This window comes from Oncorhynchus kisutch, linkage group LG9, assembly GCF_002021735.2.
Source record: "Oncorhynchus kisutch isolate 150728-3 linkage group LG9, Okis_V2, whole genome shotgun sequence".
Taxonomy (NCBI): Eukaryota; Metazoa; Chordata; class Actinopteri; order Salmoniformes; family Salmonidae; genus Oncorhynchus; species Oncorhynchus kisutch.
This window is the reverse complement of record NC_034182.2, coordinates 12,625,337-12,642,864: the sequence shown is the minus strand read 5'-3', so window position 1 is coordinate 12,642,864 and position 17,528 is coordinate 12,625,337. Positions and strand designations below refer to the sequence as shown.

General features: G+C 43.5%; 2 protein-coding genes across 3 annotated transcripts in view; both read right to left on the bottom strand.

Moving 5' to 3' along the window:
* The window catches only part of LOC109896761 (cyclic AMP-responsive element-binding protein 3-like protein 2), a 33,486-nt gene extending 27,603 nt beyond the window's left edge, over positions 1–5,883 (bottom strand). Inside the window, exon 1 of the mRNA XM_020491092.2 lies at positions 5,399–5,883. Coding sequence (XP_020346681.1) covers positions 5,399–5,497 — 99 coding nt within the window. The 5' untranslated portion in view covers positions 5,498–5,883. The remainder of the gene's footprint in view (positions 1–5,398) is intronic.
* On the bottom strand, positions 5,785–9,278 carry LOC109896762 (single-stranded DNA-binding protein, mitochondrial-like). 2 transcript variants are annotated; one of them, XM_020491094.2, is made up of 6 exons: positions 9,176–9,278; positions 8,617–8,685; positions 8,444–8,501; positions 8,014–8,242; positions 7,692–7,780; positions 5,785–7,595 (listed from the first exon to the last, which is right to left on the bottom strand). In XM_020491094.2, the coding sequence occupies exons 2-6, from the start codon at positions 8,638–8,640 to the stop codon at positions 7,549–7,551; spliced, it is 447 nt and encodes a 148-aa protein (XP_020346683.1). In that variant the 5' UTR covers positions 8,641–8,685; positions 9,176–9,278; the 3' UTR covers positions 5,785–7,548. The 2 variants fall into 2 exon arrangements, with proteins under 2 accessions (XP_020346683.1, XP_031687760.1); XM_031831900.1 differs by having other exon boundaries at positions 8,617–8,661; positions 9,176–9,251.
* Positions 9,279–17,528: the final 8,250 nt, after the last annotated feature.

Here is a 17,528-nt window from a genome sequence, read left to right as displayed (position 1 = left end):
TGACATACAGTTGAAGTCGGAAGTTTACATACGCTTAGGTTGGAGTCATTAAAACTTGTTTAACCACTCCACATTTCTTGTTAACAAACTATAGTTTTGGCAAGTTGGTTAGGACATCTACTTTGTGCATGACAAGTCACTTTTCCAACAATTGTTTACAGACAGATAATTTCACTTTTAATTCACTGTATCACAATTCCAGTGGGTCAGAAGTTTGCATACACTAAGTTGACTGTGCCTTTAAACAGCTTGGAATATTCCAGAAAATGATGTCATGGCTTTATAAGCTTCGGATAGGCTAATTGAAATAATTTGAGTCAATTGGAGGTGTACCTGTGGATACATTTCAAGGCCTACCTTCAAACTCAGTGCCTCTTGGCTTGACATCATGGGAAAATCAAAAGAAATGGTAGACCTCCACAAGTCTGTTTTATCCTTGGGAGCAATTTCCAAACGCCTGAAGGTACCACGTTTATCTGTACAAACAATCATACGCAAGTATAAACACCATAGGATCATGCAGCTGTCATCCCACTCAGGAAGGAAACGCGTTTTGTCTCCTAGAGATGAACGTACTTTGGTGCGAAAAGTGCAAATCAATCCCAGAACAACAGCAAAGGACCTTGTGAAGATGCTGGAGGAAACAGGTACGAAAGTATCTATATCCACAGTAAAACGAGTCCTAGATCGACATAACCTGAAAGGCCGCTCAGCAAGGAAGAAGCCACTGCTCCAAAACCGCCATAAAAAGCCAGACTACGGTTTGCAACTGCACATGAGGACAAAGATAGTACTTTTTGGAGAAATGCCCTCTGGTCTGATGAAACAAAATAGAACTATTTGGACATAATGACCATCGTTATGTTTGGAGGAAAAATGGAGATGCTTGCAAGACGAAGAACACCATCCCAACCGTGAAGCACGGGGGTGGCAGCATCATGTTGTGGGAGTGCTTTGCTGCAGGAGGGACTGGTGCACTTCACAAAATAGATGGTATCATGACGAAGGAAAATTATGTGGATATATTGAAGCAACATCTCAAGACATCAGTCAGGAAGTTTAAGCTTGGTCGCAAATGGGTCTTCCAAATAGACAATGACCCCAAGCATACTTCCAAAGTTGTGGTAAAATGGCTTAAGAACAACAAAGTCAAGGTATTGGAGTAGCCATCACAAAGCACTGACCTCAATCCTATAGAAAATTTGTGGGCTGAACTGAAAAAAGTGTGTGCAATCAAGGAAGCCTACAAACCTGACCCAGTTACAACAGCTCTGTCAAGAGGAATGGGCCAAAATTCACCCAACTTATGGTGGGAAGCTTGTGATAGGCTACTCGAAACGTTTGACCCAAGGCAAACTATTTAAAGGCATTGCTACCAAATACAAATTGAGTGCATGTAAACTTCTGACCCACTGGGAATGTGATGAAAGAAATAAAAGCTTAAATAAATCATCCTCTCTACTATTATTCTGACATGTCACATTCTTTAAAAAAAAGTGGTGATCCTAACTGAGCTAAGACAGGGAATGTTTCTAGGATTAAATGTCAGGAATTGTGAAAAAACTGAGTTTAAATGTATTTGGCTAAGGTGTATGTAAACTTCCGACTTCAACTGTAAATTATTCTACATCTAAATATCTGCTGTAGAGAAATATGATTTGTTCCTGATCACAAAGCGCCTCACATGCCTGGGAGGACTAACTGACAGTGACATGCAGAGGGAGGGAAGAAAAGAGGTGTGGCATGACAGAAACACAGCTATATATAAACACGAGCCCATGGGTAGGGCTGGAACAGGGACAAACATACAAAAACCACACACGTCAAAGCACATCACCATCATCACAGAAAAAGCTGATTGACAGGCTGTCTAATATATGCAAAGTACACGGTGCTTAACACACTCCGTTCATATGAATGTTTGACACACACACACACACAGAAAAACAGCACCAAACCTGTGCATGTCCTCTCCCACGGAAATGATCCTCTCCTGAAATGAAGGTGCTGATATTGAACTGGGTTAGGGCAGTGAGTGAATGTGGTGTTGTGAGTGTGAATGTGTGCTCGTGCGTTCACACACGTGTGCCATGTGTGTGTGTCCCAGACTGTGACCCTCTCTCCCAGCAGACATCACACAGACGGCCCTTTCAGCCTGGCGGGGAGAGAGAGGAGGTGGGGGTGTCGGCCTGTTATGAGGGGCCACACAGGATAAGGCTGCCCTGCACCAGTGGAGAACAGGCATCACTCTGTCCACACACACAACATGAGAGCGCCCACTCTCTGTTTGACTAGCAGAGCATGTGTGTGTGTGTGTGCCCTGTCCTTCATCGGCATGTCCAACCGGCACATACTATACTGAGAGAGAGAAAGAGGGCTCTATTAAAATAAGACTGCCAACCGTACCCTCCATCTACCCCCCCCTCTTAATACATCTCTGAGCTGATTGATGTATTGCACCTTATGTCCTCTGGCGATTAACTTTCTCAGAGAGAATATTCGCATGACACCACAGGGGAGGCTTCAGTAACCTGCATAACCAAACCTGCATGTCAGGGTGATCCTGCTGCCTTTGGCGTCACTACACTCAACTCAGATCAGTTTAAACCAGTTATAGTGTTTCCACTGAACACTCCTAGACATAATGGGTTATGAATATGTCCACATGTTAATAGACTACACAAAACATATCTATAAAGTAATTTTAGTATTCAGACCCAGAGAAATACAATCTGCCCATTCAGGCCTATCTCTACTCCCTGACCCCTCCTGTAGCTCTTACTCTTTCTTAAATATGGACAGAACAAACACAGAGGCATGCCTGGCGGGTGGCAGAGATGTTGGTTTTGGGCATACAGACGTTCTCTTGTGGGCGGCCGGTGGCTTCAGATGTAGGAATCTTAGACCAGGGACTTCCTGTCATCCGAGTGCCTAGGCAGGGTGAGCTGAAGTAGCAGAGCTGTTGATGGGCTTTCCCTAACTAATCACTGCTATGACCTCACTGACTCAGTAGTGACATGGCTCATTCACAAAAAACGCCTTCTATGTTCTCTTCAGTAGCTCTAACAGTACGGCCTGTGTCTCCAGTCTCCACCATACACTTAGGGGGGGGGGGGGGGGGGGGGGCCATCTAGAACCTAAAAAGGGTTCTTCCGCAGTCCCCAAAGGAGAACCATTTTTGATTCCAAGTAGAAGCCTTCAGGTTCCAAGTAGAAGCCTTTGGGTTTTATGTAGAACCCTTTCCACAGAGAGTTCTACACGGAACCAAAAAGGGTTCTCCTGTGGGAACAACTGAAGAAACCTTTTGGAACACTTTTTTTCCTAAGAGTGTAGCGATAAAACAATGTTCTCACTAGAGGTCTATCACTACGGTCTGCACAATGGCTCGATCTAAGTTCTAAGTTGTAAGTTCCGCAGTAGGGCTGTGAGAGAACGGTGAGGACGTCAATCGGAATTTCCCTTCAACTTTTATAATACCACGATGTACGCAGGAAAAATATACACAGAGATGATAATGACCGAGTATTATAAATCCATAGATTTATGACTAGATCCTAGAGAGCTCCTCCTTTGATCGTCACACAAGGCTGCTACTCGATTCGTTTATGTAGAACGGCGGGTAGGCTGTACGCAAAATATAAATGTCTGTACCTAGACAGGAGAGGATGAATCATGTCTGGAAAATGTATTATAGAAACAAAGCTATATTGCAGCTGTCTGATATTCGACAGGCTAAACTACGGGATTTACCCGAATAAGACCAAAAACAGGCCACGGGTGCATGACAACGAACAACGACGTATTCTAGATGTTTGCGGGGGAAAAAAAACGGACTGTAGCGCTTCGTAAATATTTAGGGCAGCGATACATTCTCTTTGAGAACTCCTCTGTAAGCAAAAAGCACATCGGTGTCTGCCATCAAGTCTATATGAGCTTTTCTGCCTAAGTCAGCCAACTGTCTGTCCTATAAGTTGCCTTTGCTACTGTAAGTGTTAGCGTCACGCTGTCGTTTTTCTAAGGACTGATCGGCCCTGGGTATATGAAACATAAGAAATTGATTGGATTGAATTCCGGCCTTAATAAATCAATAGAAACGGAATGGCATAAAATTATTGTATTTCAATGTAAAGCACCGATGTATGCTCAACGTCCAGTCTTCCTACGTGATGATTCAACGTTGGTCTGTGCCCAGTGGGAGGGACACGCAGAGAGATGTGCCCTCCTTACTGACGGGAGATCCAGACTGGGGTCTCAAGAGTACACACACATACCAATCAGTAACAGGGGAGGTGAGAGCTCTGCTCTGCAGCTGAGAACAGTTGGCATTGTTGTGAGATATGCCATGTCAACAAACCCCAGGGAGAGAAAGTGAGAGTGTGTGTGTAGGCTTCAAACCCAAGGAATGGAGAGGGGGGGGGGGGGGGGCATGGGAGTCTTGAACAAAGACCCTGCTCTGTTCTCTTGCCATCTGAGATGATCAACCTTTTCTCCGCACACACACACCAACCGACAAACATTAAGAATAAACTTCGTGGTGAGTTGATGCCTATTCGGCAGCTAGTTAGCTAGGTGATTGACCGTGCTACTTTGTATGCGTTGTTTGTTGGCAACCTTGTACTTTACGAAGTTTTTGGAACAGATTCCTGTTGGAACGTTCCACAAATTATACCCACCCCCCACACACAGCCTGCTACTCCCTCACAAACACACACTGCTACTCCCTCACACAGAGGCTGTACAGTTTCTTCTCACAAAGCCTGGGATTTACTACTCACACAGGCTGTACGGTTCTGCAGGTCTGTGTACACAGTTCCCTGTTGTGGGTTAAGAACAATGGCTTTGCTGGGGGCCACAACACTGGTGCACGTTATAGCACATTGGAACTAGGAAGGTGTAGATGGCAGAAGGGTGGACTTGGTCCAATACACAGATAAAAGATCAGCATGGTGTGGATTCGCTGAGGTTTCAAGATTCCAGCTAGTACACTAATCTAAGGCACTGGAAGAAGTAACGGAAATGTAGTCAGTCACACCAAATATAGACAGCAGAGAAAGTCTCAGCCTAGTGTACAGTAAGTGTCTTGTTCCCATCCATCATTAACTCTGTCACCACAAACCGAATAACTTATCAATTAGCCCATCGACCTACCCCACTCATGATGGGGTCGATGTAGGGCAAGGAAGAGGCGAATCATAGTTTGCATTGAAAATAGCAGACTCAATTGAAATTCCTAACAAAATCAAATAAACTGGATGGCACATTTTCACTGACGTCAACACCCCAGTGAAACCTTGAGAACCTTGGTATGGCAATCAATAATAAGAAAAGTGCTATTGACAAGTGTGGCAGTGGAATAATGGTTCGTATTGTTTATAATATTTGCCTATATATAACTTACTGTGCTGTATAAGACATGTTCGTTTTCTCCAGGCTCCGAGAGCTCACTGAGATTCCTATCCCAGTGTAAAAAGGACTCAGTACTGTCCAATATTTCCATCCTTGGCGATGCGACCGCTCTGATTCCTAATGTGTCGTTAGATGACAGTTCCCTTGATGATGATACTTTGCAGCGCAGATAGCAAATACACTCCTTCACACTTTACAGCGATATCAACCGAAGAATGTTAGGTTTTTACTCTGTCCACGTAGTTAATTCAACTTCAGTGAAGAAACGTAGTTATGCAGTTGATGTAACTACAACGCCGTAATATACGCAGCAGTGCTGCCAACAAAGCAGTTATCTCCGAATTACAATATTAAAGGTGAAAAATAGCGTTAGAAGAAGACGTGTTGGCTCTTGTTTATTTTCTTTGCACAGAGTTCCATGGACTTTTTCCTTGATGCAGTTTGCTGCCCACCACCAGAACAGACCAGACAGGCAGGAATGTGGGTGGGGGCGGGGACAAGAGTAGCGATATCTAATTAGACTAAAACACTACAGGGTTTGCATTCCATTTGCGTAGGTTGTATCAAGATAAAGGGCAACATACAACGCAATGGATACACATCTACAATGTATGTGGAGAAACTGTTCACATGAAAACTTTGCAATAATTTCGGTCAGAAATTTGAGAATTTGTAACTTCCACACTGCAAAAAAAAAAAACACTCCTGTCCATCTGCGTCATACCAATCGAACGAGTCCTTCTATTATATTCTAGTCTGACCGTCTGTGACTGACAGGGTTCTGCGACCAATCCAAAGCATTTGAGCCCGAGTATTTGATTGACAAGCGAATAAGCCAACTACATCACATTAACGTACGTTTCGTAACAAATCAGAGAAAGACAAGAATTGTTCATTCTAAACACGGCCTCCCTGGAATGCAAATCAACCAATCAAGTTAAAGCTCTTAAAAAATAAGCGCTTGAGTAGCCAACTTTCTGCTGCAATAACTTAACTTTTTCTGCAATTCCTGAGTGGTCTGCCAAGGAACAGGTCAAAGAGGACATTCTGCTAAGAAACATGTTCCACTAATGTGTGGATATTGAAATTAAGAGGCTAAAGTACCAGAGAAAAAATATATATTCTACCTACATGTACATTAAACAACATGAGTACAAACTTTGCCCAGACAGAATTGAGGTGAGAATCTGGTGATTTCAGGAAGAACAAAAAAAAAAGTAGGGTGGAAACCAAAACGAAACAAATAGTTACAAGTTTCAATCTATCTTTAAAATAGAACAGAAAGGCATGCTGAGATGAAAACAGGTGGTATAACATTCTATTTGAAACTGGCACATAATCCTAGTTTTGGGTACAGCATTATGTGGATGAGAGTCAGTCACACATCACCCATTTATTTCTCATCTGTTATCTGGCTTCTCTGGGAAAACAACTAACTGCTCACCTTTAAGGCCTGATCCTTCGCTCTGCTTTGAACAGCAGTTACATTAATAGTACTGCAACAAGAGTAGCGCAAATGGACGTAAACTAAGATTATACAGTAGTAACAAACATTTTGGGGGATAGAATACATACATGTGACCCCATGTCTAGGTATACTCTGGCGCGCTCAGAGAATGAGAGGACTTTAGTAACCATAAGCATGTTTTAGCATGGGCAGTGCCATTGAGGACTTTCACCATTTTGAAGTAGTCAACTGGGTGGTACCTCCTATGGGTTAAGGAAGGATCACATAATTCCATCCAGGGCATCAGCCAATGAATTACACTCACGAGCGAACATTCCATAACTGCAGGTGGCAGTAAATCTCCACTTGGCTTTACACCTGTTCAAACAACGCATTCCAGCTGGCAGTATGAACCATTTCAGTTTGTTTACCAACTCATAGAAGTAGTATAAGAAAATTGACTACTTCAAAATGGAGATGGCCTCAATGGTGCTGCCCGTCCGCTCACCGACGTCATAATGGGACAGATAGTCCTCTATCATTCACTACAATCAACAGAGAGGTGTTACACTGTGTTCTGTCCCATTTAGTTAGCAGGCACACAGCTTCTTCCACAGTCAGTTAATATATAGACAATAGAGTAGCTACACAGAAAGAGCTTCAGTCTTCCTCCTAGATGAAGATCGCCACATCCCTCATTGATCCTTCCCTCGAATGTTGTCGCTTAAAAATACAATGTTGTCTGTAGAAGGGAAAATATTGACATGTTTTATTGTAATGAAAATATAAAATGCCAGTGAATGTGAAATGTGTCTGAGTGCGTGTTCCCCTCTCTCACCTGCGATGATGGTGGTAGCCTGGCGTCTGACGTTGTTCTTGTCTACGTACTCCCCGTAGTCCAACTTCCCCTCCACCAAAACCCTCGACCTACAACGGGGGCACACAGAACCAAGGAATGTGTTACTGATATGTTTTCCGCGGATTGTTATAAGACCAGTTGTCTTTGCAGTAAACACACGGATGATACTTCTAGAAATAAGTAGATAAGACAGAAAAAGTTTAAGTTATCAGGCTCCTAGTCCCCAGAGAAATAGAAACTAAGCCCGAGAAATTGACAACCCACAGTATACAGGGGAACACAGAGTGAAAAACACACATACCCTTTCTTGACATACTGGTAGGCCACATCCCTAAGACCAGGCTTGAAGATTGACACACGATGCCACGTCGTCTTCTGGCTGACATCTCCTGCGGGGGACGTCTCCACGTCCCCGGAGCGCCACATCTCATTGGTTGCCATGGAGAAGATGGTAACGGGGTTCCGCCCCTCCACCTGTCTCATGACAGGGTCCTGCCCCACGCGGCCCAGCAGCTGAACACGGTTAATCGCTGTGTGTGTGTGTGTGTGTGAGGGGGGGGGGGGGCAAAGAGGAGTGCACACTTGTCAAAGCCACAGGGGAAGACATCAAGGTGTACACATGTCAAAGCTAATGGGGGAAGACAGAGGAGCGGACAGACATCAGCTGGTCTGGGCTGTTTGTGTTCGATAGATGAGAAACCTGAGAAAGTGCCCTGACGGTCTATACTCACATCTCTCCAGGATCAGGCTGGTGTCTGTAGACTGGTGTCTGACCAGCTGTCTGAAAACCTGCAGGGAAGAGGCATAAAAACACACTACAGTCAGCCAAGGAGTCACAGCCACAAAAGTAAAGTAGAGTAGCGATTAAGGGGGAACGGCTGGAGTATTTGTGCTGCACACTTACCTGTGCTGCTCCGTTTCTCAACATCCTCTTTGTTTGCTGGACGGACTGTATGATAGTAAAGTAGACAGACTGTAAGAAAGAGTATCGAGTTGACTTCATCTCAAGATGAGGCTATGAGCATTAGTTAGAGCTTTAAGTTACATGGACACAATTGTCTTTCTTCTATAGTCACACCTGTCATAAGTTGGTTAGCTGTCCCAGTGGGTATCTAGCTATCATTCTTCAAATACCTAGCTAGCTACAATCGAAGACAATAATAATACCGACTTCTGCTTGAAATAGGTCTAGCTAACTTACATTGTCTCCATAAAGATAAATTGTATCGCATTATAACCATGGGTAAATGGTTGCTAACGTTACATTGTAACATCTACTGATGTTACAGTCATGCCCAGCTAGCACGCTACATTAGTTGCAATGCGAGTGAAAAGATAGATAATAATAGGGCCGAGACATAAACTGCCATAAAAAGTACACTTGTCCTACAAAATATTAGCATGCTTGTTGTTGTTTATCATCATTGATATTTAAGGACATACAGTAAGTTAATTCAACTTACATGATGCAGTAACCGAAATCCTTAAGTGCACGCTGCTTCCGGTCCGTCGCTAATATAAGTCCGTGATTCATTGTAGAAGGCAATAGGACAGTTCCGCTGGATCAAATACTTTAAAATAAAACATGTTTAAGTTGATGATAAAGTATTATATATGTGGGGGACATGACATAACATATAGGTTTTATTTTCAAATATTATAGATGTTGTCTCCCGTGAAGCTGGACGACACAAGATATAAACAATAGAGCTGGATAGTAACTTTATTTTAGGCCATTTACCAAGGTCAATCCTTCGCTCACAGAGAGTAAGATGATGATACACAATCAAATCTAAATAAATGCATTCAATTCTGATCAAAACGATAATGTGTCTAAGTAAATACTGCACACAAGGTCTTACAAATCAGTAGGCCTATATCATTTACTAGGGTAATAAGGTACATCGGTAGAACATGCCTTTTGCTCAACAAGTGGAATATTTATTATTTCTAGTGTAAGCTGAATATCCTAGAAAGTGAGATGTGCAGTACCTTGATTAAATTCATACATTTTATTACGACCAATCTGACCATTCTGACTGCCATTACATGACAGTTAACCTGAGAACAAGGCCGTGTGTAGGAGAGAAGAGAAGAGTGAGATGCCTCGCATCGTACATCTCACCAAGAGCAAAGACATAAACACAAGTATGTACAGTACCCAACCACACAGGAGGGAAACTTCTAAGGTCATTCAGAAACCACACACCACTCAGACAAAGGAGCACTTTCCCAGAGCAATGTCCTGTCCCTATGTCTGTGAGAGTGTTTAATAGAGTATATGTCCAGTTGACCTTCCTCTGTGACCCAAATTGTCCTCCAATGACCCAAATAAAAAAATACAGTGTGATTGTAGATGTATTCTCATATCTCACTACCCACATCTCACATGCACAGGGCCCACTTTAAGTCCCGACCCATAGTTTGTGAAACCCTGATATACAGTATAATTCTAAAAACACATGAGAATAAGTACGTCTGTCTATGAATCAAGGAAATGCATGTAGTGTATGTGATCAGGAATTCTGTATGATAAGTCCCAGCAGTTGAGAGACAAGGCGAAAATCAGGCTGGCTGATGGGTAATCGGGGGTCAACTTCTCCTCTACACAGGGCCACTTCACATATTACCTGCAAGAGAATACCATACCAGATGGAAGACATATGCAATACCATAGTTTGACTAGATAAGGTGTGTATATATATATATATATATATATATACAGTGCCATATACTGTATACATATACTGTACTGTATGTATATATATATATATATATATATATATATATATATATATATATATATATATACAGTACAGTATATGTATACAGTATATGGCACTATATGGCACTGTATGGCACTATCCAGCTCAAAAGTAATGTGCATATAGCCTCTAAATATATAACCACTCCACAAATTTCTTGTTAACAAACTATAGTTTTGGCAAGTCGGTTAGGGCATCTACTTTGTGCATGACACAAGTAATTATTCCAACAATTGTTTACAGACAGATTATTTCATTTATAATTCACTGTATCACAATTCCAATGGGTCAGAAGTTTACACTAAGTTTACACTAAGTTGACTGTGCCTTTAAACAGCTTGGAAAATTCCAGAAAATTATGTCATGGCTTTAGAAGCTTCTGATAGGCTAATTGACATCATTTTAGTCAATTAGAGGTGTACCTGTGGATGTATTTCAAGGCCTACCTTCAAACTCAGTGCCTCTTTGCTTGACATCATGGGAAAATCAAAAGAAATCAGCTAAGACCTCTAAAAGTCTGGTTCATCCTTGGGAGCAATTTCCAAACACCTGAAGGTACCACATTCATCTGTACAAACAATAGTATGCAAGTATAAACACCATGGGACCATGCAGCCGTCATACCGCTCAGGAAGGAGACACGTTCTGTCTCCTAGAGATGAACGTACTTTGGTGCGAAAAGTGCAAATCAATCCCAGAACAACAGCAAAGGACCTTGTGAAGATGCTGGAGGAAACAGGTACAAAAGTATCTATATCCACAGTAAAAATGATTCCTATATCGAAGTGAAATGCCACTCAGCAAGGAAGAAGCCACTGCTCCAAAACCGCCATTAAAAAAAGCCAGACTATGGTTTACAACTGCACATAGAGACAAAGATGGTACTTTTTGGAGAAATGTCCTCTGGTCTGATGAAACAAAAACTGTTTGGCCATAATGACCATCGTTATGTTTGGAGGAAAAAGGGGGAGGCTTGCAAGCCGACGAACAACATCCCAACCGTAAAGAACGGGGGTGGCAGCATCATGTTGTGGGGGTGCTTTGCTGCAGGAGGGACTGGTGCACTTCACAAAATAGATAGCATCATGAGGAGGAATATTATGTGGATATATTGAAGCAACATCTCAAGACATCAGTCAGGAAGTTAAAGATTGGTTGCAATTGGGTCTTCCAAATGGACAATGACCCCAAGCATACTTACAAAGTTGTGGCAAAATGGCTTAAGGACAACAAAGTCAAGGTATTGGAGTGGCCATCACAAAGCCCTGACCTCAATCCTATAGAAAATTTGTGGGCTGAATTGAAAAAGCGTGTGCGAGCAAGGGGGCCTACAAACCTGACTCAGTTACACCAGCTCTGTCAGGAGGAATGGGCCAAAATTCACCCAACGTATTGTGGGAAGCTTGTGGAAGGCTATCCAAAACGTTTGACCCAAGTTAAACAATTTAAAGGCAATGCTACCAAATACTAATTGAGTGTATGTATACTTCTGACCCACTGGGAATGTGATGAAAGAAATAAAAGCTGAAATAAATCTTTCTCTCTACTATTATTCTGACATGTCACATTCTTAAAATAAAGTGGTGATCCTAACCGACCTAAAACAGGGAATTTTTTACTAGGATTAAATGTCAGGAATTGTGAAAAACTGAGATTAAATGTATTTGGCTGAGGTGTATGTAAAATTCTGACTTCAACTGTACTTCTATGATATCAAGGAAGAGCGTGAGACAAAGAAACAGGGAGGGAGAAAGAGAGGGAAGGAAGGAGAGAATGTGTGTGTGTACTCACTGCTTGACCGTAAGCATGTTGAGTCGAGCCTGCTCGATCTCTGAACGTCAAGGCCAGGGTCTGAGCGATCAGAGTACACAGCCTGGACACAGGAGACAAAGAGGGTTAGGGTCCGAGATAAACCCATTTTGAGAACAGGTATGATGGAGTTTAACCTTTATATTCTTGACCACTGGAGGGGGCTAGTGAGACTTGTCACCTGTCACCTAACCTGACCTAAGCAACAGTGTAGTAGCGACACAGAGATCCACATTAAACCCCTAATCTAGTTGCATAAAGACAAAGCTGCTTAAAAACCCCCAAAGAAAACCCAGCTGGGTTCCTTAGTTAATCCACACTCCGGTGTTTCACAGTGGCACTCTGCTAAACCTGTTCAAGTGATGGTGGTCATGTTATAAAGGATAACAGGGAGTCTTAACCAAGGATCACTGTAGTCACTCACAGTAGGCTGTCATCTTTGTGCTCACACACACCCACACACACAGTGTCACTCACAGTAGGCTGTCAGCTTTGTGCTCACACACACCCACACACACTGTAGTCACTCAAAGTAGGCTGTCATCTTTGTGCTCACACACACCCACACACACAGTGTCACTCACAGTAGGCTGTCAGCTTTGTGCTCACACACACCCACACACACAGTGTCACTCACAGTAGGCTGTCAGCTTTGTGCTCACACACACCCACACACACACAGTGTCACTCACAGTAGGCTGTCAGCTTTGTGCTCACACACACCTACACACACACAGTGTCACTCACAGTTGTCTGTCAGCTTTGTGCTCACACACACCTACACACACACAGTGTCACTCACAGTAGGCTGTCAGATTTGTGCTCACACACACCCACACACACACAGTGTCACTCACAGTAGGCTGTCAGCTTTGTTCTCACACACACCCACACACACAGTGTCACTCACAGTAGGCTGTCAGCGTTGTGCTCACACACACCGACACACACACAGTGTCACTCACAGTAGGCTGACAGATTTGTGCTCATACACACCCACACACACACAGTGTCACTCACAGTAAGCTGTAAGCTTTGTGCTCACACACACCCACACACACACAGTGTCACTCACAGTAGGCTGTCTGCTGTGTTGGTCTCCAGCCTGTTCCAGCATCCGCACCAGGAATGGAAACATGTCATTGGACTAACTAACACACACACACACACACACACACACACAGTTATGTATGGAGTAAGCAGGACTGTGTTGAGGTGTTCAACATGACATTGCATCTCCTTCTGTAGAGGGGGTCCAACAGCAACGTCGACCTCTGGAGGAAAAACAACAACATACACACACGTTACTGCAACATTATAACACACACACACACACACACACACACACACACACACACACACACACACACACACACACACACACACACACACACACACACACACACACACACACACACACACACACACACACACACACACACACAGTGAACGACTCACTATGTAACTGTTCCAGGAGATTTGCAGGTGCAGGTAGAGCCGAGACGTAGGCGACAAAGCGTCCAGATGCAGCTCCGCCTCTCTCTCTCCTCCCCCATCTTCATCCTTCTCTCCATCCTGCTCTCTGACCACCCTCTCAGCAGGCGAGCCAGCACCAAGCCTCTCCTCCAGGCACAAAAAGGGCCTCCGGGGGCCTCTGGGTCCGGTTACCCGGGGGGAGGGAGAGAAAGAGGGAGAGTGGAGGTCTGGGGTTACTGGATGGGGTAGATGGGGTGTTCCTACTGGGGAGACAGAGAGATGGTACAGTCCGTGTGACTGTGTCAGAAACACACCCAGACACCTTACCTAGTCAAACCCACACACAATTTGAGCCACATTACACAACTCAGAGTAAGTTGAACTGTGGTAACGTATCATGGTAGTGTCAGGACAGCAAGGTCATGCTGTGTTATCCCACCAGGGGGCAAAGTGAGAGTGCAGTGAAGAGGGAGGATATTCCCCTGGCACAGAGAAACAGTTACCTAATCCTGACCTGGAACCTTGACAAGGTCACTCACTCAGTAAGCCTTTCTCTATCTTTCTGTCTGCCCTTCACTTCTTCTCTCTCTTTCCTTCAACTCTCTTCGAAATCCCCACCGAGAGAAGGAGGAAGAGATAGAGGAAGGTATCTTTCCATGTGGAGATTTACTGTCATGGTCCTTAGAGGAAAACCCAATTATTTAAAGAGCCTGTGTCTACACAGATGTAGCATCTTAATTTGAGCCAGTTTGTTACAGCAGGTAAATAAATCTGCAGCAACAAGACATTTTTGTTATTATGTGTTTTATATTTAAATGACATTTTTGGTAGGGATTAATACATTTTTCGTAAGGGAAAGTCAAGTCTGAAATTTTAAAATGACAAATGACAAACTTGGAAATGACAAACTTCAGGAGCCTTTTATTTGTTGTATTTTACCCCCAATGATATCCAATTGCGATCTTCTCTCATCGCTGCAACTCCCTAACGTGCTCAGGAGAGACGAAGGTCAAGTCATGCTTCCTCCGAAACATGACCCGCCTAACAGCGCTTGTTAACACCCGCCCGTTTAACCCGGAAGCCAGCCCACCAATGTGTCGTTCAACTGACGATTGGAGTCAGCCTGCAGGCGCCCGGCCTGCCACCAGGAGACGCTAGAGCACAATGAGCCAAGCAAAGCCCCCCCCAGCCAAACCCTCCCATAACCCGGACAATGCTGGGCCAATTGTGGCACGCCCTATGGGACTCCTGGTCATGGCCGGTTATGACACAGCCTGGGATCGAACCTGGGTCTGTAGTGACGCCTCAAGCACTGCGAGGCAGTGTCTTAGACCGCTGCGCCCCTCCGAAGGCTTTTTTAAACCTCAAAATACACTACACACTTTACATTTTCTGCATTGCATCTGTATTTAGTTCCTTTGTCTAAGTACTACAATACAGAGTTAGCTGTTTTTGCAATTTTATCAGTAACTTACAGTATTAATCAACAGTAGAACACACAGTAAAATACAGTACATTTGTTTTACTGCACACTAAGACTTTTCTGTAATTTCAGCAGTAATACACTGTCGAATGCACTGTAAAATACCGTAAATGTGTTTTACAGTAATCATTGTGCATTGTGGGAAAATGTTTGGGCCTGTATGTTTGAGTCTCTCGCTCATTAACATATTTTAAGGTGTGCCTTGTAAGAGGCCATATTTGTTTCGCGCCCGTGAGTGAGAATGCTATACCCCCACAGAATATGGTAATATATTGTGTTGTAGGAATTCTACAAACGTTCTCCTGAAACTCAACAGTAACTTTACTGGCAAATTGCTGCCAGTAATTTACAGTAATTCAGAATGCAGTACCATACTGCATTTTTGGAGTGCCAAAAACCTTTTGAATACTAGTTGGTATGCATTAACATATTTTGAGAGATACCGTGATTATGTCAGTAATATATTGGCGCTATTTAGAAATATCGTGTTGTAATTATAATTATTTTGACGACCAATGTATCCTTAACGACAACAACATTTTCAGTGATGATTACAGATATTTGTACTTGCTATGACTGAGATATATATATATATATATACATACATACATACATACATACATACACATACATACACACACATACCTGGAGAGGCTTACAAGACACAGTGTCTCGCACCCACTGTGAATTTTGGTGGAGGACGCATGAATCAAGCCACGTTACAAGGTTGTCCTGGAAGAAAACTTGCTTCCTTCTGAACTGACAGTATTTCCCAACTCTGAGGACTGGTTTTTCCAGCAATGCTCTGTGCCACACAGCCAGGTACTGTATATCAGGGTGTGGATGGAGGACCACCAGATCAAGACCCTGTCATGGCCAGCCTAATCTCCAGACCTGAACCCCATTGAAAACCTCTGGAATGTGATCAAGAGGAAGATGGATGGTCACAAGCCATCAAACAAAGCCGAGCTGATTGAATTTTTACGCCAGGAGTGGCATAAAGTCACCCAACATCAATGTGAAAGACTGGCGGAGAGCATGCCAAGACGCATGAAAGCTGTGATTGAAAATCTGGGTTATTCCACCAAATATTGATTTCTGAACTCAACATGTCATGCTGATAGCAGCACCTTCATGGCTGTTACATCTTCTGATGATTACTGACACTGTTCAGAGACTGTCTCACAGCTCAGTGGATGGGTGTGTGTGTTAATGACCTCCCAGGTGACAGAGTGTGTGACAGAGAGAGAGAGCCCTTCCCAGAGTTAGACGAAGACACCCAGAGGCACAGGAAGACGATTATGCACTGAGCCTGTTCGGACACATGAGAGACCATTCCACATGCACACTGGTTCTGGTTGTCCTCTGTGGATCCAGGACAGGGAGAGAGCACTCATGTGCATGGACACACACAAATGGACGGACACACTCTGCTCAGACTAAGAGCCGCTTTTAGTCTGTACTGTATGTTGTGGATGCTGGCTTTTTAATGTGTATCTGTACCTGAATGTGATGTATTTTGTGCTATGCATGTATGACCTAAATTGTTGAGCATGTGTAAAAACTCTTTACTCTGGTGCACATTAAACAGTCATGAGCCACATGAGCAGCCTGAGCACCCCACCTAGCAGCCTATAGCAAGCAGCCTGGAGAGCCTGAAGTAACCTGCCTCCACTTAGCAGCCACACTCACATTACCGCCTGCAGGACTAACCTGGCCTCCATCCCTTCTCCAACTCCTTCAAAACCTTCACCATTTATCACCACCTCCCTCTCTCCTCCCTATACTCCCCCTCTCCTCCCTATACTCCCTCTCTCCTCCCTATACTCCCTCTCTCCTCCCTATACTCCATCTCTCCAAGCCTCTTACATTCCCCTGCAAGGGGAATCAGGGAGACAGACCTGAGAGGACAACATAATTACTGTCACCCATCCCTGTAAAACACAGCTTTTGTCCTTCAGCAAGGACACAAGAGAGAGAGAAAGAAAGACACCTCTTCATGCAGACTTACTCAGATTCACTGTTGTCTTCGTTTGAACCCCGTCTAGTTCACTTCCCAGATTAGTCTGTCATCATGTTTAGTGTTTTCCCTGGTCAGTCTGTTCTTATGTTCAGTGTACTTTTATATACTTCATTTTTAAAATGTGGGATTTTATTACTCCTTGTTTTTTTACTCGCTGATTACCTCTCTATGTAAAGTGACTTTAATTATAATAAATATGAACTTCTCCTGATTGTAAGACAACAGACAGCTGCTGCTAAATTGTTTGCATAACAATCTCT